The sequence below is a fragment of the Pavona decussata genome, unplaced genomic scaffold (assembly GCF_977016875.1).
Source record: "Pavona decussata unplaced genomic scaffold, jaPavDecu1.1 SCAFFOLD_155, whole genome shotgun sequence".
NCBI classification, from domain to species: Eukaryota; Metazoa; Cnidaria; class Anthozoa; order Scleractinia; family Agariciidae; genus Pavona; species Pavona decussata.
In genome coordinates, this window is record NW_028145567.1 from 2,488,727 (window position 1) to 2,514,136 (window position 25,410).

Below are 25,410 nucleotides of genomic sequence, written 5' to 3' on the forward strand. Positions count from 1 at the left end.
TTAATATCTTGGAGATAGATAAGGACCTTTTTTGTATGGTCTTTGGAAGTAGCTTTGCTTGTTTTCTCATCTTTGAGGGTCGACAAATTTATCTCATGTATTTTTTGAGGTATCATGCTCTGGAAGAAGAAAAGGCTCTTTCTTTTCATATTTCTTTTGTAACAGGTTGTTAATTAATTAATTTATTTGTTTATTTGTTAATTAAATTTTTATTTCATCATACAACTAGCTAGGAAAAAAAGGTGATTTCATACTGGTTGGCATGTATTTTTTTTAAAGAACGTTACATGTATTATCTTTCAGTGAAGGAAGTAGTATCAAGGAGTATAATATTTCATTACAAGAAATGATATAAATAGGCCATAATTAGACTTGCTTACAAGTCGAGCTTAGAGAGGCGAGCGAGCGACTTTGAGAAAGTCTAAGGCCATAATAAGCTATTGAAGAATTAGGATATTGTGGTTTCTATAGTTTTTGATCCACAAAACCCTGGTCCACAATAACAGCTGGGTTGGTTGGCATTAATATTAGCCATTTCCACAAATCTGAAAAAATGGGACACGGATGCTCAGGAAATAAACAAAAGGGAAATACGCATGTCCGCTTGTGTTTACCTCTGACGTCAAAGTCTGCGAATATCAATCGCAGGGATTTTTTCTAAGCCAAGAGTGGACAGGGAAACAACTGCTTCAAAATCAGAGGCTAAAGTACTCTGTTGCCGCCATTCGGCGGTGCAGTTTAATTCCTTTCCCAGTTACGCTGTTCGCCAGCCATTATAATGGGTGGCTGTATGGGAACAACGCGAGATCCAAGCGTTCGAGTCAGCTCCAGCGATCAATTTGGTAGTACTCCAGGAGGTTGTTACATGCACAGTTTTGTACTTGCTGTAATTTGCTGAACCCTCTGGTTTGGTACCAGCCGAAGCAAAGCTAGGTGCTTTCAATTCACGCTTGTTGTGTCTTTTCGCAGTTACGGTGGGTCGAAATCAACCACTGAAGAAAGAGCGGCCGCCGTGGACTTCGGAAATGCCGCTTACTGAGGGCCAACTGCGAAGTAAAAGAGACGAGTTTTGGGAAACTGCGCCGGCGTTCGAAGGTCGGAAAGAGATTTGGGATGCCTTGAGAGCGGCAGCTGAAACAGATGATCATACCTGGGCTCAAGCCATCGTAGATGGAGCGAACATAACACTTCCCACGGGTGAGTTTAAAAGTTTAAACGCTCTACTTGGTTCGTACTAATTCGAGCTTTTCAGGGTGACTGAAACGTGGTGAAGGAAATATCTGAGTCACGCAAGAAATATTCTCAGCGCTGTAGCTTCGCTACATACTGTCTGTTAACTTAACTAAAACGTTTTCCAATATTATTGTGGCTAGAAGACACCTCTGAAATCGGGATTCAATACGACTGTGATACTACAGCTAAAAGGGCAGCCCTTAGCCTAAGGGTTCGAGTTAGGAACCAATATTGGACTATCAGTGTCATGATGTCCGCTCTGAACGGCATGTCAATGAAAAAACACGCATGAACAATCAACATGAGCTTATATCTGTTTTTTTGTCTGTGTATTGCGAACTATGGTTGGGGTGCGGTGACAGATCGTTCTTTGAGCAATAAATAACATTTTATACGCAGTTCTGGGAAATTAGAGAAACCACTGCTCACAGGGTGGGGAAATTCAAGCTGAAGCAGTAGATAGAAATCTTATGAAAGTCGTATAGTTTTTACCAGTAAGTTTGGTTGTCAGGCATTTGGGTGAATTGAACGTTCTCGTAAAAAAAACTAGCTCTGACTTGGAGCTGCTATAAAGTTTCCATCGCAGTGTGATTAATATATAAAGCAGATATAAGCTTACACCTGTGCCAAGCTTATTGTTTTCAATAGTCGGCTTCGTGGTGTCCTGTCACTACAAACTTGTTTTTTTTTTATTACTCCCATTGACATTACATAACTTATATGTGTGGATATGGTTTTCCAACTGAAAGTTCTGATTGAATGGAAGTTGAATTTTTTTTCCAATAGTAAGTTATTGTTTATTTGCTATTTAAATTCTACAGTGTATTTTAATTACAATTAAGAATTAATTGAATTTCAAATATTATTTATACTTGGAAACTAAAACTCACTTACTGTCTGTTTGCTCTCAATCTAATGTCCATGTTTACTTGGAAAACATAGTGATGAAACAAAAATTGTTTTGAGGACAGGCAGCTGAACAGTATTTCAAGCAAGCATCCGTACAAACGGGACATTGACTTTTTTGGGGGAAGTGTAATTTTTGGTGTTGCCATTTCATTATTTATGCTTATGCCATATTCATAAGTGCTAACTGCCAAAACAAGAAGCGATGACATTGCATGCTGCCATTACATTGATGACACAAACTGTCACCAGTAACAGCCTTAGGATAATTGTGTTACATTTTAGTTACAACATAAAAATCTGAAAATACTAGACAGTGTGACCTTGTCTTGAGAAGGGCAGGACAAGGCATTGAAAACAACTTGTGTGAATACATCAGATCACCTTCCTTGGCCTGCATGATTGCTCGTTCACCGAACACAGTGCATGTGGAGTTGTGTCCCTGCTATTGTTCCCCATTTTCCCGTTTCTCCTCTTTGATGAAATGCAACAATGCATGACGACAGGACATTTGCCTTTTTTGTGGCTAAATCTACCAGTGCAAATAAACTCTAGGTGGCACAATTACCACGTGCAGTGAACTAGAGAGAGAGTCAGGAGGCTGTTTACTCCCAGTTTAACAAGGCACTAACTTAACTACAACATAACAGTTATTGCTGGGGGATTTTTAGGGATGATATTTTGTGATACTCTGTTTTGCAGTGTTTTATGGTGATTGATTGGTGAAATGTATGAACGTGAACAGATGGATTTTAAAAATCATCTTTACAATAACATGCACATAAAGTGCCAGTCCCCAACCATGCGGAACAGTGAAAAATCCCTAAAGATCAGAGATGAGTTGAGTTTTAGGCGTCTTCTATTCTGATCTGATCACATGACTTGCCAAATATAGTTGTGACTCGAAAATCTTGAAAATCTTTTTGAAAGATTGTCTAAACAATCTCTTTGTGAAAGTTGGGGTTTGCAAGATATCATGATTAGGAACTTTCCATAGCAACATTATGTTAGTTCAGTTAGTCCCCCTTAAGGTTCAGTTATATTGTGATTGATCATAACTATCACTCTTCATCAGTATATACTCAAAAACAAGTTCGGTGACCCCATTTTGTATTATTGATTATCGTAATCAGCATGTCAAGATGCAACCTTTTGCAAAGAAAAAGAAGTTTAAGGGAGGGTTTCAGGTTGTTGTGGTAATGTTCAAAGTCGAGAAAACAACATTACTTAATATCTTTTTCACCAGTAAATTAGGCTTTTGTTTGATGCCATGTTCAACTGATTAAGAGTAGTTAGTATTCATCCATCGAAGTTGAAGTGGTGGAAGTTGCTAAAAACCAGTGACACCACCTTAACCCTTAAACCCCTAATATCAAAGAACAAATTCTTGTCCCCATACTTTTCTTATAATTTTAAGCACTGGGGAGACGTTATTAAAATATCATGAAAATTCAGCTTGGGTGATCATATCGTTAATTCTCATGACCTCAGGGGTTGAATAAGCATTTGAGCATCATTTGATGCTGATCACTGTTAGGGCTTCAAAGATTTACTGATATTCTTAATCACTAGGGTCATTACAAGATGCTTATGATGAACTCGGCAACAGATATGTACTCCCAGTTTACTGTATAAGCAAGCCAACAAATCTAATAAGAGATGAGGATGTGAGTGGCGAGACAAACAAAGAGGAAGATGATGACAATGAACCCCCTCCCACAGGGGATGAACTGTACATTAAACTTCGGCTGTCTTCTGGCAAGGACCTTAAAATGACGGTATATACTTCAGACACTGTACTCAAAATTAAGAAAAAGCTTCAAAAGCTAGAAGGGATTGAGCCATCAAAACAAAGGTGGTTTTATGCTGGCCGAATGTTAACTGACAAGACAACGATAGGAGAAGCAAAAATTCCCAAAGGTTATGTTGTACAAGTTATTTTGCCGCAGCCTACACCCGTTGAGAACTAGAAGGCCAACACAGGGAAATGCTGATCACTAAAGCTGTTTTTTGTTAATTACGTGAAAAAGAATTATTTTGTAACCTTGTAAAAATCATCGACACCAACATCTATCTCTCCTAGTCAAAAATTGAGTTTAAAACAGTCTTTTGACCACGTTGCATTACCTGCAGCTCAGACACAATGCAACCGGAGATATCACGTTTCAAAACTAGTCTGCACACAATGTCTTTGGTGTCAAGTGGCCGAAATTAATGTTGCTTTCTTCCAGCTGAAATACTTATTTAACGCATAATTAGTGATGAAGAAATAAAGACGGTAACTTTTAAGTCCTAGAGGGGGGGAATCCCATATAAAAGTGACGGGGGTGATCGTCGTACCTTTTAGGGGTTAAAATTTGTGGTTTGGTACCCCTTAGCGAGCTAAAATCTCAAATGACTTCCATCGGAGAATATGGTGGTACCTTTTAGGGTATTGAGCCGAAACATATGAGAGAAAGTAAATGTCAATCAACTGATTTTGGTACCTCTTTAAAAGGGGTAAAAAATAATTCATTGTTTGGATTACGCCCACAAAACAGGATTCTGACGACCACCCCCATCAGTTTGATATGGGAATCCCCCCCCCCCCCCCCAGTTTTAAGCTTGGTAGATGAAATAGATGACATGCTCATCATGTTGCGTGCATGGGATAAAGAAAACATATGGGTCCCCAGTGGGTATTAACTGGTACATAGTGCAGCATTAAGGTTACAGGTTTGATTCCTGTTGGGTTCGTAACATGATAGCGATGTCATCTTTCCTAACACAATTATTATTATATGCCTGTAGATGAAACAATTGTACACTGTATGCACTTAGATATCAATACATCAATGATGTTTTGCAATAGCTAAGTCCCAGGGAAACTTGGTACGGCAAGGTAATGATAGGTCAGGATTTTGGTTGTGTGTATCGCAATGTGAATCTCAGTGCTCTATGTTGATCAAAACAACATGGGTGGGTTCTTTCTTGGTGTTCTTTGGTTTCAAATTGATGGAGGTGTGAACAATGTGTTTGCTATAGTTTTGGGTTCTAATTTTTGCAAACTATTTTTTTTATATAGATCAAGATTCTGACAATTATGGAAAATTGCAAAATCATACAGAAATTTATGTACATTTAATTAATGGCAGGAGATTTTAAGCCCCGTCGTTTTTCTTTGTTTTGGTCAAGCTGGAATGTTTGTTGGTTTTACCACTTCAAGAGTTTCCTCATTAAGTGGGTGGGTGCCCATAGCAAAATGCGTAACTGATGTATGAAAGCTCAGAGGTACATCTCTTAGGAATTGTTAATCTGGACCCGGTTCCTCGAAAGTCGATAAACACTAATCCCCGATTAAAAGTTAACAATTTGAGGTTTTCATCTCACTCGTCAAAAATGTTTTTAAAACCAGATTTTAAACTAAAGGTAAAGAAAAGTCTAAGTCGAAACTGAAGAGCAAAAATCTTTTCAAAAAATGCTTATTGATTAGTAATTCAACTCGAATCAAACCATGTTAAACTAGGATTAGCTTAACTGGCTTAGAACAACAGGGGCCTGGAGCCACAGTGAACCATGAAAAGAACAACATAGTACAATAATAATTATGCACCCAAACAGCGATGTAAGTTGCAATTTAAAAAAATTACCTGGAGTGTAACTTACCCTGTTAATACAATCACTGCAAGAAGGACAATGTAGAAGTCATTATAAATTGTGCTTTACACAATAATTGGAGCAGTGAATAAGAGTGACATAATTTGTAAAATAATTATGTCCATTGCAGGGCAAGTTACACTTGGTCTTGGCAACATTAATTTTAGTGTAAGTCATAGAGTTGCAATATATCTCATCAACTGCAAGATGAATCACACGGAATATTTTATTATTCATGACCTGGTTGACCACTACCGGTAATCCATGATTAAAAACTAACTGAGGTTTTCATCTTGCTGTTTAAGAAGACAAGTCTTTTTTTTTTTTTTTTTTTAAGAAAAAGAAAGATAAATCTTAATGAAAGTCTAAGCAGAGCTGAAGAGAAGAAATCTTTTTGATTGATATTAAATTAAACTGGAATCAAATTCACACTTTTTAATTTAATCATTCATGCTTTGAACAACTGGTCACATGTGTGTCTGTCTAATCTAGTAATTACTGCATGTTTCTGTAGTAAAAACCGTACAGGTCTAGAGAACCAAATCTTGAAACTTAAACATGTTACAGGGACGCCATGAGCCTGCGAACACAGACGTATTTCTGGGCTAGGTTGCCATGACCTTGAAAAAAATGTTTTTCCCTCATCAGGGAATTCTGTATGAAGTGGGGGAAATACTAAATTCTACCTCAGTCAGTGAGAAGTCAGGGAGTTTAATTTTTGGCTAGCCACCAGGTTGGGAAAAGGGAGGGGTTATATTGTTTCAAAAGGCATTTATAAAGGAATAAGGAATCATTTCTGTGGCTGTATCACTGCCTTTTTTTATGGTCCTTGACAACTGCTTTGTGGACTTTGAGAAGTCGGGGAATTTTTTATCATCCTGTAAAGTGGCAACCCTGTGTTAAGCAGGCATTAAAATTCACATGTTAAACCCAGGTTAACTTTTGAATTAACAGTGAGAATGAGGTGGTTCATCCAGACAACATCATTACTGAAATTCTCACCATCTGTCTCATCAGCAGTGTATCAGATATTGCCAAGGAGAAACTAAGCAATGATCACGCTTGGGTTTGTAGGACTGATATAAGAATAGTCAGTTTTCAGAGGACTGAGAAACAAATTAGGGTAGGCTTAAGAAGCAGCTGTTGTTTGGAAAATTAATGATCCCATACATTTGCCCTGGGGAGCAATGTCATACTTGAGAGAGAGAGAGAGAGAGAGAGAGAGAGAGAGAGAGAGAGAGAGAGAGAGAGAGAGAGAGAGAGAGAGAGAGAGAGAGAGAGAGAGAGAGAGAGAGAGAGAGAGAGAGAGAGAGAGAGAGAGAGAGAGAGAGAGAGAGAGAGAGAGAGAGATCAAGTATAAAATGATGGGTGTTAAACATTCGCATCTTTACACCAGCTTAATAGAAATTTTAATTGAAGGGATGCCTGGAAAAAAGCCCCAGTGACTTCTGATAAATTACCAGATTCTCCTTCCAAATTGCCTTGTATTGATTTGCTTGTGATACAAAAGGAGAATTTGACATCAAATCGAGTTACTTGGGACAATATTCCACATACCCCTTCAATATTATAGTTAATACTACATAACTGGTGTAATTTTGACCTTATAGGAGATTTAAAGGAAAAGGTTGAACTGAGTCGGGTACGAACTAGATTAAAAACCCTTTAATTACAAGGAGGATCCTAGCCAGCGGCTTTAAACTTCAGTAATGTTTGAAAGTTTGCAGAGACAAGTGATGGGTACATAACTACAATTATAATGATTTTGTTTTCCAACTGGAATGAATAATAATTATTAAGTTCTATGAAGTAGTGAGCTTTGTTGAGCAAGCTGTCAGTAGCTCGCATTCGGCCATTAAATGGTGGACAACTACAGTGAAGAAACCCTGTAACTCAGAACTTGAAAATTACTAAATGACGACAAATGAGTGGGAGACTTTCATTTTTGACCAGCCACTTTCCTTGTGGAGCAAACTTGTATCTTAAATTGTTTTATAGTATTTTTCATGACCCCAATAATAATTGTAAATGCTTGCCTATTGTGTTTCAATCCTTAATTGATGGCAATAATGACAGAGCCAATCCAAATTTCACCAGGCAAATGCAAGATTTTCATTGGCAATGCTTAATTTTCTCAAAGAAATAAATATTTATAATCCTGTACTTCGTTTGTGTTCTTGTTTAATAAGAGAATGATCGATCACTGAGGGAGGGGGAGGTAAGGGAGAGAGGTGAACCCTAAAAAGGTACCAGAAGCTTGTTATGTGTGCAGGGCTCCCCTTTCTCATCATATTTTTCCACTTCTATCCTAAAGGTGTCTTTTACTCTCTCCCCCAAGGGCTGAACAGAAAAGGACCCTAGAAACAAAGTGATTTTTTGCCACTTATTCATGACATCACAGACTACAGTGTGAAGTTCAAGAAAGTATCTAAACTGAAATTTCCAGTGGGGCAAGGGCTCAAACCAAAACCTACCCCTCTGTCCCGGGCTGCCCCCACCCCACCCTCATGGACCACCTGCAAGATAAATGGTACAAGATACGGGTTGTGTTGCTGATAGAAGTTGGGCCAGGAGACTGGTTTCGATCTTCGAATCTTTTGGTATGGTTGCATGATCCCGCTAGGAGGTCGGCTGTCTCCAGAGAAGCTCTCCAAGCTATAGCCACAAAATTAATTTTGATGGGCGGGTATGGCTACAGGTTGGCAAAATACTCAAGCCTCCCTACACCTGACTTGTCCCTAGTCATCTCTATTGGATGCGGGAATTGCAGGCTGGGGAAAGAATGCGAGAAGTGAGACCGAAGGGAGCACGAAGGGTGATAAGAACGAGGAAAACCCCACGGCCGTGCTTCTCTTGTAGACTGAGAGATGACTGGGGACGAGTCAGTCCCTACACTGTCAATGCAGGTTGCATGTTAATTGTTAGCATTTATTTTTCTGCTTTATGCATGATGGCAGATGCTACATTAGCATCTCTGAGTTTTCCATCTGGACCATTACTTGACAGTCAGATTACTCATGCAGTTAAGTAACTGGTCATGACAAGCATAAAAAGTTTGTTCAAAGAGGACCGACCTTATACACCACCTATCTCAATCATGCTCATGAACATTTCCAACAAAATTTTACCGGCTTTAAAATTTGAGTTGACACAGAAATGTTCAGCTAGTATAGATGAACAATAAAAGTTAGGTTTGAATCTCATTGTCATTTTTACTGCTGAATAGAAGGATGGCTATGCAACAAAGACACCATCTTTTGAGGTTGAGGAAGAGGGGCTAGGCAGAGACCACCATCTATTTTGTGGTTTGTTGGATCCTGTTCGAGTATAGTAGTTTTGACCACTTCCATAATAATTAATAATCTATTACTTATTATGCACAAATTGACATGTGTAATGCAAATACGAGCATGTTTATCATTTCAATTGGTTTCTTTTGTATGTCACCATTAAAATGTTATTGAACAGCTATGCAAGCTTGTTTAGTCCAGATGTAGAACTTGATCAACATCTTTAATGGGCCTTTACAATCTAACTTCCCGTAAGCGGACACCCTTGGGATTGGAAAAAGCATCTGCTTAAGAGAGGGGTCCGCTTATAGGAGGTTAAAAATGTGGTGTTTGTTTGTAGCTGAGAACATGACCAAGTGTCCGCTTATGAAAGGTGTCCGCCTACAGGAGGTGCCCGTTAGGCGAGGTTCAACTGAAGCATCAATTTTTTTTAAAATATTCAGATTTTAATCAACAATAATTGTATTGATACATCATTCTATTCATATTATTAGTCATTAACTGTATCACATAATCACTCCAGGAGAGTTTAACTAAGGGAGACCATCCTCGTTACATACGTGAAATTTTGAAAATCTATTTTTAGATAAGGATAGTTTTGCTACAGCACAAAGTACTTTCTAAGTACTTTGAGAGAAGATCTGGGTACGAGATAAGCACTTTCAGTACTTTTAGTCTAGGTCTTGATTGAGGACCTATCAGAAAACCACGTTATTGTGCTTTAAGTACTCAGACTGGACCCGGTTTACAAAAATGAGGAGCTGAATGTGGACCGTTTGAAATGCACACCATGCTCTTTTGTGATGTTAAATACAAATCAATCTTCGCTTGTTTACACTCATCTCGTGCTCGTCTCATTTAGTGCTAAGGAAAAACTCTTGAAAAACAAAAATTCGCTACTTTTGGCAGGATCTTTAGTGCTCATGTTCTCTTGTGTAAAACAACAACAACAAATTAGTAGTAGTGCCACATTTCGTAGGGCTGAAAGTTTTTTAACCTGTGTAGCAAAATACGTTCCAGAAGGATGGTTGTTCAACTCCGTATATAGGCGGAAATTAAATTTCTTTGCGCACATGAAAAGGCATGATTCTTTGGAAAAGGCCGTGTTGAAAGGACAAGTACATGGCAAAAGATCTCGAGACAGACAGAGAAGGAGATGGGAAGATTGCATCAGCGAGAGGTTTGGATACACCACGAATTAATGAGGCCGGGAAATTAGGACGATCAGCACAGAATCGCGTTCTGTACCAAGCTACCGTGCATGCCGCCATACGTGACCATTCATTTCAGCAAAATATGACACAGTCATATCAACGTCTTACAAATTGACTTTTTACAAAATGAAAACCTTCATGCAAAATACAGTTCTCTGTAAAACAACAGATAACCGCCGCTCAGCCGTTTTCAGCCCTATTCAGTAATACAAACGTAACTGTTTCTTTCCGCGGTTAATTTCTTGCAAGTGTTGACTCGTCTCTGCTTTTATCCGACTCTTAATCCAGCGGATACGTCGCTATCCAGTGAATAGAATGTATTAGTTGGAGTATATTTTATCCATTGAATAGCAATCGATTACAGCAATAGATTAGTTAATACGGTATAACCCCTTCGCTGCTTTTCTCCGACGTTTTTCAGCACCTTGTTCATCCTCAAGGAAGCGCTTCTTTTCTTCTCAACAACACCTTTCTCCTTTTGTCATTTCCAGCAAGTTCCGGATCGACTCTGCTATCCTCCAACATTTGCAACAACACGGCACGGCCTGTTATCTGCACTAGAAGCGCTTCTTCTAGTAAGACAGCAAAGCCGAATACACAGCTAGCTTAATTGTCTCCAACTCTGTTAACATCTTCAAAGTTCGAACTAAGGCCTTCCTGCAAGTTCTTGATTGTCTCCCCGACCTTTTTCAGCAATCTCTGCAAGACTATCTTAATTCATTTAGCAACAGAGTACAAAAATGTAGCTGATTACAGCTCAATTTATTCCTCTGCGGGTTTGTTCCGTAATTTTCTGCAAGTTCTGAATTGCCTCTGTTCTTCTCGACAATTTGTCTTCAAGGCTGTAATAGAGGTTCTTCTTCTTGAAAGCAACAGCGTCTTTGCTTAGCGGTTTTTTCACCTGATCAACTATCAGCGTGTTTCAACTATCAACGTGTTTCTTTCTTAATTTCTTCTAAGTTCAAAGTGATACCTTCCAGTCTCCGACATTTGCCCTAATACCCTCGCTATCTAAACCGGAGGTACTTCGTTTTACAGCCGGCCTCTTTTATCAACTCGTTTCTTTCTTAACTTGCTGCACGTTGTAAAGCGTCACCGCTGTAACATTCTGAAACTTTCAACGATCTTTCCACCTCCACTGGAAGCATAAGAGTACACTGCTTTAGCTGTTGATCTAACTCTGTTCGTATCACCTTGTTTCTTCTTTCTCTAACAATTTACAACAACCTTCACCTTCACTGGAGGCGACTCTTCTTCCCCCTTAGCTCTCACCACTTATGTTAAAATCAACTCGTTTCTTTCTTAATTTCCTAGTTTCTGGACCATATCTGGTATTCTCCTACGGTTTTCAATGATGCCTACAGCTAGAAGCGTGTCTTCACACTGAAACAACGTCTATCCGCTTAGCTGTTCATATCAACTCGTATCTTTCTTTATCCCTTGCAAGCTCTCAATCGTTTCTGCTATTCTGCGACATTTTTCAACAATCTCTTCGTTTGCACTAGCAGCGCTCCTTCTCAAAGCAGCCGAGTACATTCGTTTAGCTGCTTCCAGTCCTCCCCAGTCCTTACTCGGCTTGCCTTTGTTCTTAAGCGCGGTATGAGTCTTAACCAGTTCTTTTAGGACGTTCATAAGTCGGGATTCCAACATCGGAACTAAGCTTCTCAACTCATCGAAATTTATTTCCGAGCGATGTTTCTCATTGGCCTCAGAGTTTCCTTCTTCCTTTAAGTCTTTCTTACTCTGGCCTTCACTCCCTTTAACGTCTTTTAACGTTCCTAAATATTCCAAAGCTCGGTTGGTTGCAAACAGATACTCAAGAGCAGATTGTAAACTCCGAATCGCCGCCGCGGAGCCACCGTAAGTTGTCACGTGATATTCACACATGGCCACTTGCTCCAGGTAAATCCGAATGTACTCACAGGGGTAGTGTTCGGGTCTTATACACACTGAAGCCTTGCTGTAATGCCGCTCAGCGAGCATTTTCGCTTTCTTCTTTGATTGATCAACGGCCTAAAACAAAGAAACACTGCCTTGTTATCTACTCTACTCTAACATTCCCAAAAGGCAAAGTTTACCTTTTACTGAAGTTGATACATTTTGCGGCTTAACCCTCGCAAAACAGAGCATTGTGCTTCAAAAATGCCCCACCCCTTCCCCCTTCTAAAAAGTCCAACATTTGCTGCAACACTTGGTTAGTTTGCTTCTGCAAGAAAAACGAATATCAGATTCGACTCGTTTTAAAATAACAAAATAACGCTTAACGCCTAGCATTTCGTTGACTGGTTTCATTCATTGCATGATTGCCTTCTGTCGAAACTTACGGCGATTGTAATTCCATGCAGTAAAAGTATCATGCCGCAAAATATCAGTATTATGCCGGTATAAATATCAACTCCTTGTCTACAAGCTTCTACACTATAGAGCGGTTTTCAATTGGGTGACAAAAGTAATTAAGGTTTGCTTTGGTTTTGTCTAACTGCGCTCCGCGGTTGGTTGAAAAATATCGCCCCACTTTCTCAGCCAATCAAAAGTAAAAACAAAACCAAATGTGCCTTCGTTCCACGCGTTTTCCAGCGCTTGAAACCTGTGACATTATCTACGCACTTTGAGTTCTGATTGGTTAATCGTGTTGTTTACGTCTGTTGTGATTGGCTGGAGTGTGTACTCTAGTTTTGGTTGTAAGATATTCACTGGAAATCTGCTCAATCCAAAATTTTTAATTGAAAAGTATGGAGGAACGAAAAGTCACTACAAAAAAGCGCTGGTCATGATCAAAGGCCACACTATAAGATTTCATTCCTAAACTTAAGGGTTAGCATGAACGTTTTAGATATAATCTTGTGTACATATTATTATGCTAGAAATTATGTGCAAAAATGCCCCCAGCAACCCTTTGTTAGTTTGTTGCCTCTGTGAGAAAAATGAACATTCGATTCGACTAGTTACATTTTATGAAACAATAGTGTTTGATGCTGGTATATGAATGCAGCAAAGTTTAATTTAAGGGTTTTTTTTAATGCCTTCCAAAGAAATAATCAAACCAAGCATTTCATGGACTGGTTGTGCGGCTTCTACATCTTTTTTACGGCGACAACTTGCTTTAGAGAGCCAATACTGTGTTATGTGACACGGGTCATGACATAGCAGTGAGTGTGAGAAGGTAAAATGTCTAACCTGATTTCTGTACGAGTTGTGGTAAAGAGACGCCAGACGATGGTGTATTGAGAACATTCGATACTCCAGTTTTCGCGAGGACTCTGGGTTAAGACACCATATTGTCGCTGAGCTGGTGGTCTCACATAAACGAAGCGCTTTCATCATCAGCTCGGTGACTTCTTGTTCAACCTGAAAAAAAAACCCCAATATGCTAATATAAGGTATATAGAATCACCCGAACGGAACTTGGTCCAGTTCCGTTTTGTAGCGTGAAGCAACTGGGATAACTATAATTATTATTTCCTGGATGAGATGTTAGGTAGAATGCGAGCAGTCGCTCTTTTGCTCAAAAATCCGCGGGAAGAACGCAAAAAACTGAGCAAGTACAAAATTCGAAGCGCGCGTCGCGGGCGAACAGAAGAGACGCGAGTAGCGCGTGCGCCGGAAGGCGAGCGAAAAGAGACTCGCCCCTCGAATTTTGTGCTTGTTTTTCCCCACGGATTTTAGAGCAAAAGACAGACTGCTCGCAGTCTAGATGTTAAGTCGTCCCTGGAGGGGGGAGGTTGGGTTGGGTTGGGTTAAGCCCGGGCACGACTTAACCCAACCTCCCCTCGACCAACATTTCGTTAGGTTTACTGGTGCCAATTCATACACATGGGTTGAGAGAGGCAAGAAGCATCTTAAAGGGGCAGTGTCAAGGAGATTTCCCTGTATTTCCAATTTTGGTAGAAACTGCTCAAATATTTAATAAGGTACCTTTTCTCTAAGATCACATTGCTCTTTGAGCACCGAGAAGGAAATATTACGTTATTTCTCCTGGGAAGAAGAAACTGTAATCGCTATTAAAGCGATTTCTCCAAAGTACACAGGACGAACTTGGAAAATTGGCTTATTTTTTCAAGTTGCAATCCATTTCAATCCTAGCCATCCACAAACAAAGATAATTTACACAAGTCTCTGTGCACAGGTAGGAAAATTGTTGACATAACTAAACCATTATTTTAACGCTCCCATCGATACATTCAAAGTAACACAACTAATAGGTGACATTGTCGATAGGTAATCGGGAACGGACAACGTTGAAAAATGCCCGGCTAATGCCCGTGGAGTGGGAAGGGGGGGGGGGGGGGGGGGGCAATGGACACTGTTGGAACTGACGTAAGCATTATACCGAGATACGCTATTCTCTCTTGACAATACAAAGTCTGACAAAGCAGGAATGCTATAAGTACCTGTTCCTGGGCAAAAGTAGACAAAGGAGCATAATCTTGCAGAAGAGTGCCCATAGTAAAGTACGAGCCAGACAGCTCCCACGTGACTGTGTCCCAGACGTCCGGGTTCTTCTTCCTGTCGGCCAAGCACCGCAGAGCTTTGTTATAGAACTCAAAGGCCTGGAACGAGAGAAAAACAGTTGCAGCTTAAAAGTTGCAGCGGGTGTTTAAAAAAAAAGGAGACTGTATTAGTTAAGGTCGTCATATGCATGTTGAGAAGAAATAGAACGTGGAAACTTAATGTAACCGGCCGCAAGCGCGGGAAGAAAAGTCGTTTAGGAGTTGCGACATTCTTGACCGGAGCCTTCACTAAAGTTATGGTGGAGTTCCATTAAACCATTGCCAAAAATGTTAAGAAATTGCCTTCGTTTATTATGCAGCTAAGACAAAGGTTTAACTGTAAAGAGGGTGTATTTCGCAAAAAGTTAGAAAAACGCTCCAAAATTTGCCCAGATTTAGCCTACAACGAGGATTTTGTGCGGTAAACCCTAGAAGGTTTTAATCTTTTGTACGAAGCCGAATTTACTAGGAATTTTGTCACTGTTTTTTTCTTGTGATCAAATCCTTCGAAATTAAAAAATCAAATATATATTCACATTAAGCGTACAAAATCCGCAGTGCAAGATAGAACTGAGCAAGTTTGGAGCGTCTTCTCACCTTTTGGCCAAAAAAGCGACACACACCCCTTTTGAAGAAAAAAAAACCCCCTTCAATTAGGATCAAATAACCTTGTTAAAATATCCCCTCTCTTCTTGACTGAATTCTCCCCTTCTTCCAGTCAGCTTGGATTGCACGCCTCCCACGGCTTGAGCGCACAGTCGCATCAATCGGCCTAAATTGGACAGCAGTAACGCCTTGTTTGCACTGAGAAAAGAGACAAATATGAGAAACGTAGCCGGCATTCTGTATAAGCGTGGGCCGTAGAAGTCTGTTAGGGTTCAAAGGGCTACCAGATAACAAAGTCAGTTTAGTGGGTTCAGTTCTGAGCCAGACCATTTATCAAGTCTCTAAGATAGCGGGTATTATTAAAAAGTGGGTCCCTGATAATGCAATTCCAGGGCTTTGATTGGCTTAGCAGCCATGGTATATCAGCCATTATATCATGTCCGAGAACTAGAGCCCATTAAATAGTCTTACGATTCAAAATCAACAAGATCTGGCATTGTGTTCTGGCTGTCTTTTAATAAAACGATTATTCCACTCGCGCTTGTTGGATATGGGATGATCTCTCATCTCATTTCCAACGCGAGCTCGTGGAATAAATGTGAAATAGGATGCAGTTGCTCAACACGGGCGGTGTTGTAAGACTGTGTTGTAAGACTTGCATATCGTCATACTCATCGCGCAACATGCCTATTGTTCTCGCGACATTATGATTAACTTACAGTGCAAGAGCATCTGTTGCGATTGGTAAGGGTGACAACATTAGTTTGGTTTAATGACACTCGACTCCGTAATAGAGCCCTTTTTTCTCTCACTATTCTCGCTCCCCCCCCCCCCCCCTCCCCGATTACGCTTGGCTAATCGACTGCAAACAGATCTAAATTGCATTACCACAACTAACCTGTCTTCTATGATATCAAAAGTACGAATCCCACGATCAAAATTGGCAAAGCTCTTCTTCCACAACTCTCGTTCCTCGAACGAGGGTTCTGCGCCGCTATCTATTAAGGCAGCGGCCTTGTTCATGTAGAGCACGCCCAACTCGTTCTTGACATTGCCAAGGCGTCTGGTGATGTCTACCACCAGGTTTACTTTGGTGTCCTCCGTGCACAGTTGAAGAGCAGCGTCGTATAAGCTAACACTAGAGTGTCATCGAAAAAACAAAACAAACAAATAAGAAAAAAATGTCCAAGAAAGAGCGTGAATTTTGGGCTGTTTTAGAATAAAACTGGGTCATGGATTTGAAGTTGAAAGATACAACATTACGCTTACGGTGAACACAAACAGTTAAAATAACCACTGTCACGCTTTTTTTGGGGGGGGGGGGGGGGAGGGAGGGAGAGGAACGTCAATTATTTTATCATACAAATCGCAAACAGTAAACACAAGTACCTACAGTTTTGTGGTCAAAATCCCCAAAAAACGATGCGCCGTTTAAGTTCCGTATTGAAAAACATTTTCTGAGGCAGCATGCCATTACGCCCTCCTGGAGGGTACTGCTTTTGGAGCTCGCAACAGTCCGTTGAGCCATGGAACAGATTCCCATAACATTGGAAGTGCCATCTCAAATACCACTTACATCCCTTCAGCGTCACGAGAAACGCACAGATTACCACAGGATTCAAGAATTCAAAATAGCAAACGATTCCTACCTCTTTAGCATATTTTGCTCCAAATCACAAACAAAGTTCACGCCTGAAGAATGCCCCTCTTCACTGGAAATGCAATCGTCGGCCGCTTCCGAGATGAACGCGTCTTCTTCAGATTTGAAGTGGTAATCCTCTCGATGAACACCTAAATTCTCCTGACACTTGGCCAGCATCAGATAAGAGTCTGCACACACAAACATCGTTGAGATCAGCGACTCGTCACCTGAAGAAAATAAGGAAAATCTTAATAAAAAAACACCCTTTGTGGAAATTGAACGCAAGCGACAAGATTCCAAGCATTAGATGAGGAATCTTCGAGCAGAGGAGGGGCGACGCCATGTAACTTGTTTTCCTAAGACCCGCCATCTTGAATCAGTTTACTAACGGTCCTTCGGCAGGACAAATTTACAATACTGTTAAGTAATGGAAGACAAGTTCAGCTAGCATTTCCCCTGTCTTCATTTGCGGGTTCACTGTTGCTGCTTTTTCCCCTGGTTCGTTGAATTTTCTCTTGGTTCTACGGAATGCGCAGTCCACAAAAAACTAACGATCCAAACTTTCAATTTCACTTATATATGGAAGGTCTGCATGAATACCAACTATTTCAGAGATGGGGCTCGGTTTATCTCTAATTATGATGATTTTTAAGACCAAACAACACCATCTCATTACCCTGTTTAATGTCGGATTGCTCGCTGAAAACACGAGCAGCTTCGAAGCACTTGAACGCAAGTTTACAGTTCTTCAAGCCGCGACCAAACTTGCCATTCGAATTAAACAAACAAGCTAACGAGTGGTACACATTTCCAGCTTTACGGAACAGCAACCCAGCAGTCTTTTCTTGCCAACGAGTCTGCCGTTTAAGGATTAGCGGACTCTTCTTTCGCTTGTAGGGTTGCAGGCGATTTTCAAGTGAAGGAACCACCGCGTCCGGTGGACTGGAACCAGATGTTTCGCCGCCTTTGGTAGTTGGGAACTGGGGTGGAGAAGAAGAGCATTCAGATAAGGGGCTGTTACTGAGGACCTCTTCTTGTGAAGTGCTGTCTGATCCTAAATGTGTCTTCACACAAGCAAGGCCCTACAAAAAAGAACAAAGAGAAAACATAACCAAAATTCTGAGTATGAGAGCCTGGCTTTCATTCGTCACTTTTAGGGGGCTACTTATTTAAGGCCGGGGGAGCTTTTTATTGGAAAGAACTTCGCATTTTAAAATTGGCTGGGTTTGACTGACGTCTTTGACAAAAAGGACAGTTTGAAAGAGTAAGCTGACAACTTAAGCAGCTAGCCCTAACAGTGCATAGGTTTTTTTATATTCGGCAAAGGGGGAAGGGGCAGGGGCTTATTATCGGAAGGATTTTAGCGATACCCGGGGGAGTGGTGGTGAGGGGAGGGGTAGGAGGCTTATTATCGGAAGGATTTTGGCGTTTGCGGGTGTTGTATTGTGGTGGGCTGGAGGAGGGGGTAGCTTATTTTCGGAATTTTACGGTATTTGTTTAGAAGACTTCATTTCTTTGCTGCTGAACATGAAACTGCTGCCGGCAAAACTGGTTCCACTTGACAAAAGTTTTGCTTTTGTTTCACAACCTTTGGGCATTTTTTTTCAAGAACGCTGTAACACGTGACTTTCATTTTAATCGGTCAGTTGCAATCCAAGAATGTGACAGGCAGAGTCATCAATTCGCGGAAATCGAACGCGGAACTTGCCAACTCCACGTGTTCTTTATAGCTCTCGCGTTGAAACGGATTTTTTTAAACAACGTTTTTCCAAGAATTGATAGAAAACTTTTTCAAAGTGACAAGGGTGTGGCGAAGAGCAGTGTGAAGGTAACATTAAACTAACCTTAACGATGTGCGACAGAGCCACTCTACATCGCTCTTCAACGTTCCTTGGTAACGGTTTTGAAACCTGACCGGAAAAACGGAAAGTATAAAGTAAGCTAAGACACTCACATGGATGGTAGGTGAGATGTGGTTTGATGTTCCTCAGTAAAACACTAAATAACAAAACACACAAACAAGTCCATGACCTGTTTCCAGCCCTTGTTTTGGTCGTAATGCGATGGTGAAAAATGGGGGAGGGGGGAGGGCAAGGATGGCAAAGTGGTGAGAGCACTCGCCTCTCACCAATGTGGCTCAGGTTCGATTCCCAGACTCGTCGTCATACGTGGGTTGAGTTTGTTGTTAGTTCCCGTCCTTGCTCCGAGGGTTTTTCTCCGGGTACTCCGGTTTTCCTCCCTCCACTGAAACCAACATTTCCAAATTCTAAATCGACCTGGAACGCACGGACACCTTTGAATTGAGTTTCTCAGTGGAGAGCTCTTTGGTGCTCCGAGGGTAAACAAATTACGTTAACTTACGTTTACGTTTTTTGTGCATAAAAACACAAATAGTATATATAAATTATGAAGAATTGTTAACCTTAATCCAATCATCCTGTTGCGTGACAGGGGTTGATAACTTTGTAACGTCTAGTGACTGAAAATGAAGCATGCCATAAGTTAGTAGACGCTTCGAGTGAAGCTTTATTTCTGTTTCATTCAATAACGAATAGCCCGGGTGAGCTGACATGTGCCGGCACGTGTTAACTTACGCTTTTATGTATTCAGAAACTGATGGATTAAACTCATGACTACAACTACTAGACACTAAACACTACTAAACTAGTGGTTTTCATCTATAGGGTGTTTTCACGTGACGTCATGGCGGCCATGTTGGTGTCCCAAAACAAAGAAATAGCGGCCATGTTGTCCCAAACTTAACTTCTGGGAATTGAACTCTATTTTTATGCAAATACTTTCTTTTGTTTCAGTAAACCAATATGGCCGGTAGTCACGTGAATGAAAACGCTCTATATCAGTACAGCCAGGATTTCATCTTACCAATAGCCCATTTCGGAGTTGCTTTGAACCTCATTATGAAAGTGAGGCTACGTGCAAAGTTTTTAACATGGAAATTAGTCTTCAACATATTAAATAGAAGAACAATCTTTGTGAAAAGAAAGCCTTAAGAAATTCAGGCTTGAATAAGATTCGAACCCATGACCTCTGCGATGCCGGTGCAGTGTTCTACCAACTGAGCTGGCCATATAAAAAGCTTCTGCACTTAGCCTCGCTTTCATACTGAGGTTCACAGCAACTCGAAAATGGCCTATTACCTGACCATAATCAAACTGAAGACTACCAACTGAGACGACAAACTAAGAGGCGATCCCTTTACCCGTTTGTCCTTCATGGTATTCGTACATAAATCGTACCTTTGAAGCCACTGTAGTATCTTCTCCTTCATGACCAGCAGATAAAGGATCATCAGTAGAGTTTGTCTCATCATCATCTTCATCATCATCGTAACTGTCCTCTTCTTCAGCTTCCTGCCGTGGATCATTTGTGTTTATGGCAGGCAAAGCATGCACATCATCTGGCGAGTAAAGCTCCGACAACAAGTAGCTTGCTGATGTAAAAATCTACAAGAAGGTGGTGGAAATGAGGTGCAGTGCGATCAATATCATACCATTTTTTTTTGTCACAAATTTGATACATTTATAAAATTACTTAAATACTTTGCTTATACATGAATTTCTAGATCCGCACCAATGAGGTAAAATCATGTGAATTTTCACAGAAAGAATGAGCCAGAACAAGTGGCCAATTTCGTTAAAGATAAAGAGGAAGAACATTAACCCGACTTTTACCAAAAGACCTGCGCCTTCCAAAAGCTCTATTTTCACTGGACCCTTAACCTGCAGCTGTATTGTTTTTCAGGGCTGGGAACATTGTGTAACCGCTTCCGTTGGAATCAAATACGTCGCGAAATATTTTGTGGTTTGATTTATGTTACCGCCGTGATTACTGCATTATAGATAGGCATAGCCCATAGCTCGCGTTTCAGTTCAAACTAAGACCCCTTGAGATCAAGATCTAGAAGACAAGTTAGAGCGAAATTCTCCGAAGATTTTAAGACCCGCGAACGTTGGTAAGCGACAACTTACTTATGTTTAAGATTACATTGTTATGTAGGTTCGTAAGTTTGTTTCTATTCCATTAGTTTCACCAGATCTTGACTGTTTTATTTAGTTCATTTCAATATCACGTGCGCTTGGATTGTGATCATTTTTAGCTATAAAAGAAACGAATATTTAGGTAATTTTTTAATGTAATCATTTCAGTTGACCGCTTCGATAAGTGCCCTGAGGCCACAAGAATAGGAATACGAAGGAACAATAAAGAAAGAATCGCAACCTAATTTGGCTTGGTATTCTCGACTGCGCGTGTGACAACCCGGGAGCGAGACTTTCATTTCTAACTTGAGCGAGACCGCTACACATTGTTCTGTTGTTCGTTTTTTTGTCCTCGCGACCAATTATGTAAGATGTTGCAAACGGTGCAGGTCGCCACACTTTTTCCAGTTGGTTTCCATTTTTATCTTGGCCATCCGTCAGGGCCACCACTAAACGGTTCATTTCGGTGGATATTTGTTCGGAAGGCCTGAAGGACGGTACCTACTTTTGTTACTGCGCATACGTTCTGCGCATCAGGAGATACTCGGGTTTCTAACGGGTGGTGGCTACTAATACAGGGATATTTTTGCGCGGTTTAAAACTATGCGGAGAAAGCAGAACTGAGCAAGTGCTCTTGATATCCAAAAGGAAAATTGGGGGTAACCGTGCAATTTTCAGAGATAATAAAGCTTCAATTTGGTAAAAACGCCATACATTGCTTTGTATTTTACGGCTTTTTAGAATAATTGTGGCTTAATTATCTCTAAAAAAAACGTGGTTACCCCCAATAGTCGTTTCGGATTTCAATAGCCCTTGCAAAGATCTGCGGCTTTTCCCGCATAGTCATAAACCGCGCAAAAATACTTCGGTATTAGTAGGCACCGTCCTTAATCGCCTCAGAAATTCGGATTTGGTCGTCAAGAAAATCTACAGTTTTCTTCGCCAAAATTTCAGCTGAAAATCTCGAAACACTGGAAAATAACTTTTCGAAGGGGCAAACATGTCGTTAAAACTGCGTAAAACCAACAACAGCTAGTAAATTCGGGGGAAAATTACGATTCCTACAACTTTCTGTGACTTTAGTTTTTAGTTTAAGCATCGGAACAGATCAATCTGTATTAACTTACACAAATATGCCTTAAAAAGGACAGAAAACGATCTAAGAACAAAGGAGACAACATTTGGATTTTGCGCGTTTTTCGCGGTTTGAACGCGCGGAAACTGGGACGAGAGCGCGATCAAAAAGAGAAAAACCCACAAACCCAAAATGCAAACGCTTGCTACGAAAGGCTAATTCTCCTGAGAATATCACGTGGTTTGTAATAGAACGAGTAAGGACTGTTATAAATAGTTTCCGTGCACTAAAAGGGCCATTTTTAAGTGGTGTAACATGTGACCATTACTCCTGAAAAAAGTAAGAAAGTTTTATTTCTCTCTGTCTTTTACCATGGGTCACGGTAACAGTGGAAAAGTTTCCAAAACAATTCTCGTTCCTTTAAACTTCAGCTTGTTGTAACCATAAAAACATGCAAGGAAAGTTTTTCTATTTCTTAATGCAAAAATGAGAACTATACCTCTGGAAATCTCTGACTGTCAATGAGAAGAAGGCAGTTATTGAGTAACTGGCGAACTGTTCCTTGCTCTCTGAAAAAACCAAAACGGAAAATAGAAAAGAGATTCTTAAACTCAAGAATAATTCATGAACGGATGAAAACAAAGGAAATCACTACCGGAAATGTGGTCTTAATTATCATGAAATTTGATGAACGCTTGCTCTGAATTAATCCAAGAATTATTAATGGTTCGAGAAGCTATATCAAACACTCAAAAGACTGTTTCATCCCATTTCCAAACACCTCAAACTGAGTTGGTTAAGAGAAACCTCGAAAAATAACATACCCTGAACTAAGTGGTGACTGATTCATCATGTTCTGAGCAACCCTGTGGAATAAATCGATAAATTTAAATCATAAAACTACAATGAATAAGAAGGAAAACCTCTAGAGGCCCATCCACAAAAACTGTCCATAATGGGGCTGTGCAAAATGTTTCTCTCAAAAGAGGATGAACGGAATTTACCAACCTGTAAAACAGCATAGCCACTGGTACAGTAAATAAATTCTCTGCCTTGTCGTCTGTCCTCTTTGGATGAAAAGATATAGTGAAAGAGAAAAGAAAACACCCCTGTAAGCTTTTGTTTTGTAAAACCATACCTACAGGCAGCTTGCTAAGAACTGTACCAATACCATGAATATTGGAATACCACAGAACACCAGAACAACGCAAAATTATCTTCAGCTAGTGATCTGGATGATTTCCCCTTAGCTAGTCAACTTTGGTGTGGTTGTTTGGTTTCCATGGTTTTCATTTGTGGTAGTCCCTGGTGTCCATGGTATTCCATAGTCCTCCATGGTGTCTATGGTCTTCGATGGTAGTCCATGGTAGTCCGTGGTATCCATGGTCTTCCATGGTAGTCAATGGTGTCCATGGTCTTCCACGGCAGTCCATGGTCTAATCCATGGTATCCATGGTATCCGTGGTGTCCATGGTCTTCCATGATAGTCCATGGTCTTCCATGGTAGTCCATGGTGTCCCCGGTCATCCATAATTAATAATAATATAATAATTTTATTAATTTATATTGTGCAAGTATCAATATAAATTTTCAATTGCGCATTACAATATGATCATGAAACAAAAATAAAAATATATATATATATAAAAATACAAATATAAATTCAAATTTAAATATATAAATGCTATAAAAAGGCTTGTCTAAAAAGATAAGTCTTGATTGCTGATTTGAAGTTGCTCAATGAATTAAGGTCCCTGATCTCAGTAGGCAGCTTGTTCCATAATTTGGGGGCGGCCACGAAAAAGGACCGGTCTCTGAGAGTGTTGCAAGACTTCAAAGCAGGACAGTTTAATGTCAAAGACGTCGTTGAACGCAGGCAATATCTACTTTGTTGAACGCAGGCAATATCTACTTAATGGTAGTCCATGGTCTTCCATGGTGTCCATGGTATCCGTGGTGTCCATGGTCTTCCATGGTAGTCCATTGTCTTCCATGATAGTCCATGGTCTTCCATGGTAGTCCATTGTCTTCCATGGTAGTCCATTGTCTTCCATGGTAGTCCATTGTCTTCCATGATAGTCCATGGTCTTCCATGGTAGTCCATGGTCGTCCATGGTGTCCATGGTCTTCCATGGTAGTCCATGGTCTTCCATGATAGTCCATGGTCTTCCATGGTAGTCCATGGTCATCCATGGTAGTCCATGGTCTTCCATGGTGTGCATGGTCTTCCATGGTAGTCCATTGTCTTCCATGATAGTCCATGGTCTTCCATGGTAGTCCATGGTCGTCCATGGTGTCCATGGTCTTCCATGGTAGTCCATGGTCTTCCATGATAGTCCATGGTCTTCCATGGTAGTCCATGGTCATCCATGGTAGTCCATGGTCTTCCATGATAGTCCATTGTCTTCCATGATAGTCCATGGTCTTCCATGGTAGTCCATTGTCTTCCGTGGTGTCCATGGTCTTCCATGGTAGTCCATTGTCTTCCATGATAGTTCATTGTCTTCCATGATAGTCCATGGTCTTCCATGGTAGTCCATGGTCTTCCATGGTGTCCATGGTCTTGCATGGTAGTCCATGGTCTTCCATGATAGTCCATGGTCTTCCATGGTAGTCCATGGTCTTCCATGGTAGTCCATGGTCGTCCATGGTGTCCATGGTCATCCATGGTAGTCCATGGTCTTCCATGGTGTACATGGTCTTCCATGGTGCCCATGGTCTTCCATGGTAGTCCATGGTCTTCCATGGTGTCCATGGTCTTCCATGGTAGTCAATGGTGTCCATGGTCTTCCACGGCAGTCCATGGTCTAATCCATGGTATCCATGGTATCCGTGGTGTCCATGGTCTTCCATGATAGTCCATGGTCTTCCATGGTAGTCCATGGTGTCCCCGGTCATCCATAATTAATAATAATATAATAATTTTATTAATTTATATTGTGCAAGTATCAATATAAATTTTCAATTGCGCATTACAATATGATCATGAAACAAAAATAAAAATATATATATATATATATAAAAATACAAATATAAATTCAAATTTAAATATATAAATGCTATAAAAAGGCTTGTCTAAAAAGATAAGTCTTGATTGCCGATTTGAAGTTGCTCAATGAATTAAGGTCCCTGATCTCAGTAGGCAGCTTGTTCCATAATTTGGGGGCGGCCACGAAAAAGGACCGGTCTCCGAGAGTGTTGCAAGACTTCAAAGCAGGACAGTTTAATGTCAAAGACGTCGTTGAACGCAGGCAATATCTACTTTGTTGAACGCAGGCAATATCTACTTAATGGTAGTCCATGGTCTTCCATGGTGTCCA

General features: G+C 40.5%; 2 protein-coding genes across 3 annotated transcripts in view; one reads left to right on the forward strand and one right to left on the reverse strand.

The window, feature by feature from the left end:
- Positions 1-620: 620 nt before the first annotated feature.
- Positions 621-6,204, forward strand: LOC146465848 (ubiquitin domain-containing protein 2-like). Of its 2 annotated transcripts, none has more exons than XM_085128011.1 (3): positions 621-842; positions 970-1,197; positions 3,712-6,204. In XM_085128011.1, the coding sequence occupies exons 1-3, from the start codon at positions 779-781 to the stop codon at positions 4,107-4,109; spliced, it is 690 nt and encodes a 229-aa protein (XP_084984137.1). In that variant the 5' UTR covers positions 621-778; the 3' UTR covers positions 4,110-6,204. The 2 variants fall into 2 exon arrangements, with proteins under 2 accessions (XP_084984137.1, XP_084984136.1); XM_085128010.1 differs by having other exon boundaries at positions 625-857.
- Positions 6,205-9,489: 3,285 nt separating this feature from the next.
- LOC146465849 (erythroid differentiation-related factor 1-like) overlaps positions 9,490-25,410 on the reverse strand; it is a 28,118-nt gene continuing 12,197 nt past the window's right edge. Inside the window, exons 15-27 of the mRNA XM_085127928.1 lie at positions 23,099-23,157; positions 22,915-22,956; positions 22,590-22,659; positions 20,275-20,481; positions 19,440-19,496; positions 18,862-18,927; positions 17,694-18,099; positions 17,025-17,244; positions 16,274-16,513; positions 15,438-15,573; positions 14,671-14,829; positions 13,457-13,627; positions 9,490-12,292 (exon numbers count right to left, since the gene is read on the reverse strand). Coding sequence (XP_084984054.1) covers positions 11,696-12,292; positions 13,457-13,627; positions 14,671-14,829; positions 15,438-15,573; positions 16,274-16,513; positions 17,025-17,244; positions 17,694-18,099; positions 18,862-18,927; positions 19,440-19,496; positions 20,275-20,481; positions 22,590-22,659; positions 22,915-22,956; positions 23,099-23,157 — 2,430 coding nt within the window. The 3' untranslated portion in view covers positions 9,490-11,695. The remainder of the gene's footprint in view (positions 12,293-13,456; positions 13,628-14,670; positions 14,830-15,437; positions 15,574-16,273; positions 16,514-17,024; positions 17,245-17,693; positions 18,100-18,861; positions 18,928-19,439; positions 19,497-20,274; positions 20,482-22,589; positions 22,660-22,914; positions 22,957-23,098; positions 23,158-25,410) is intronic.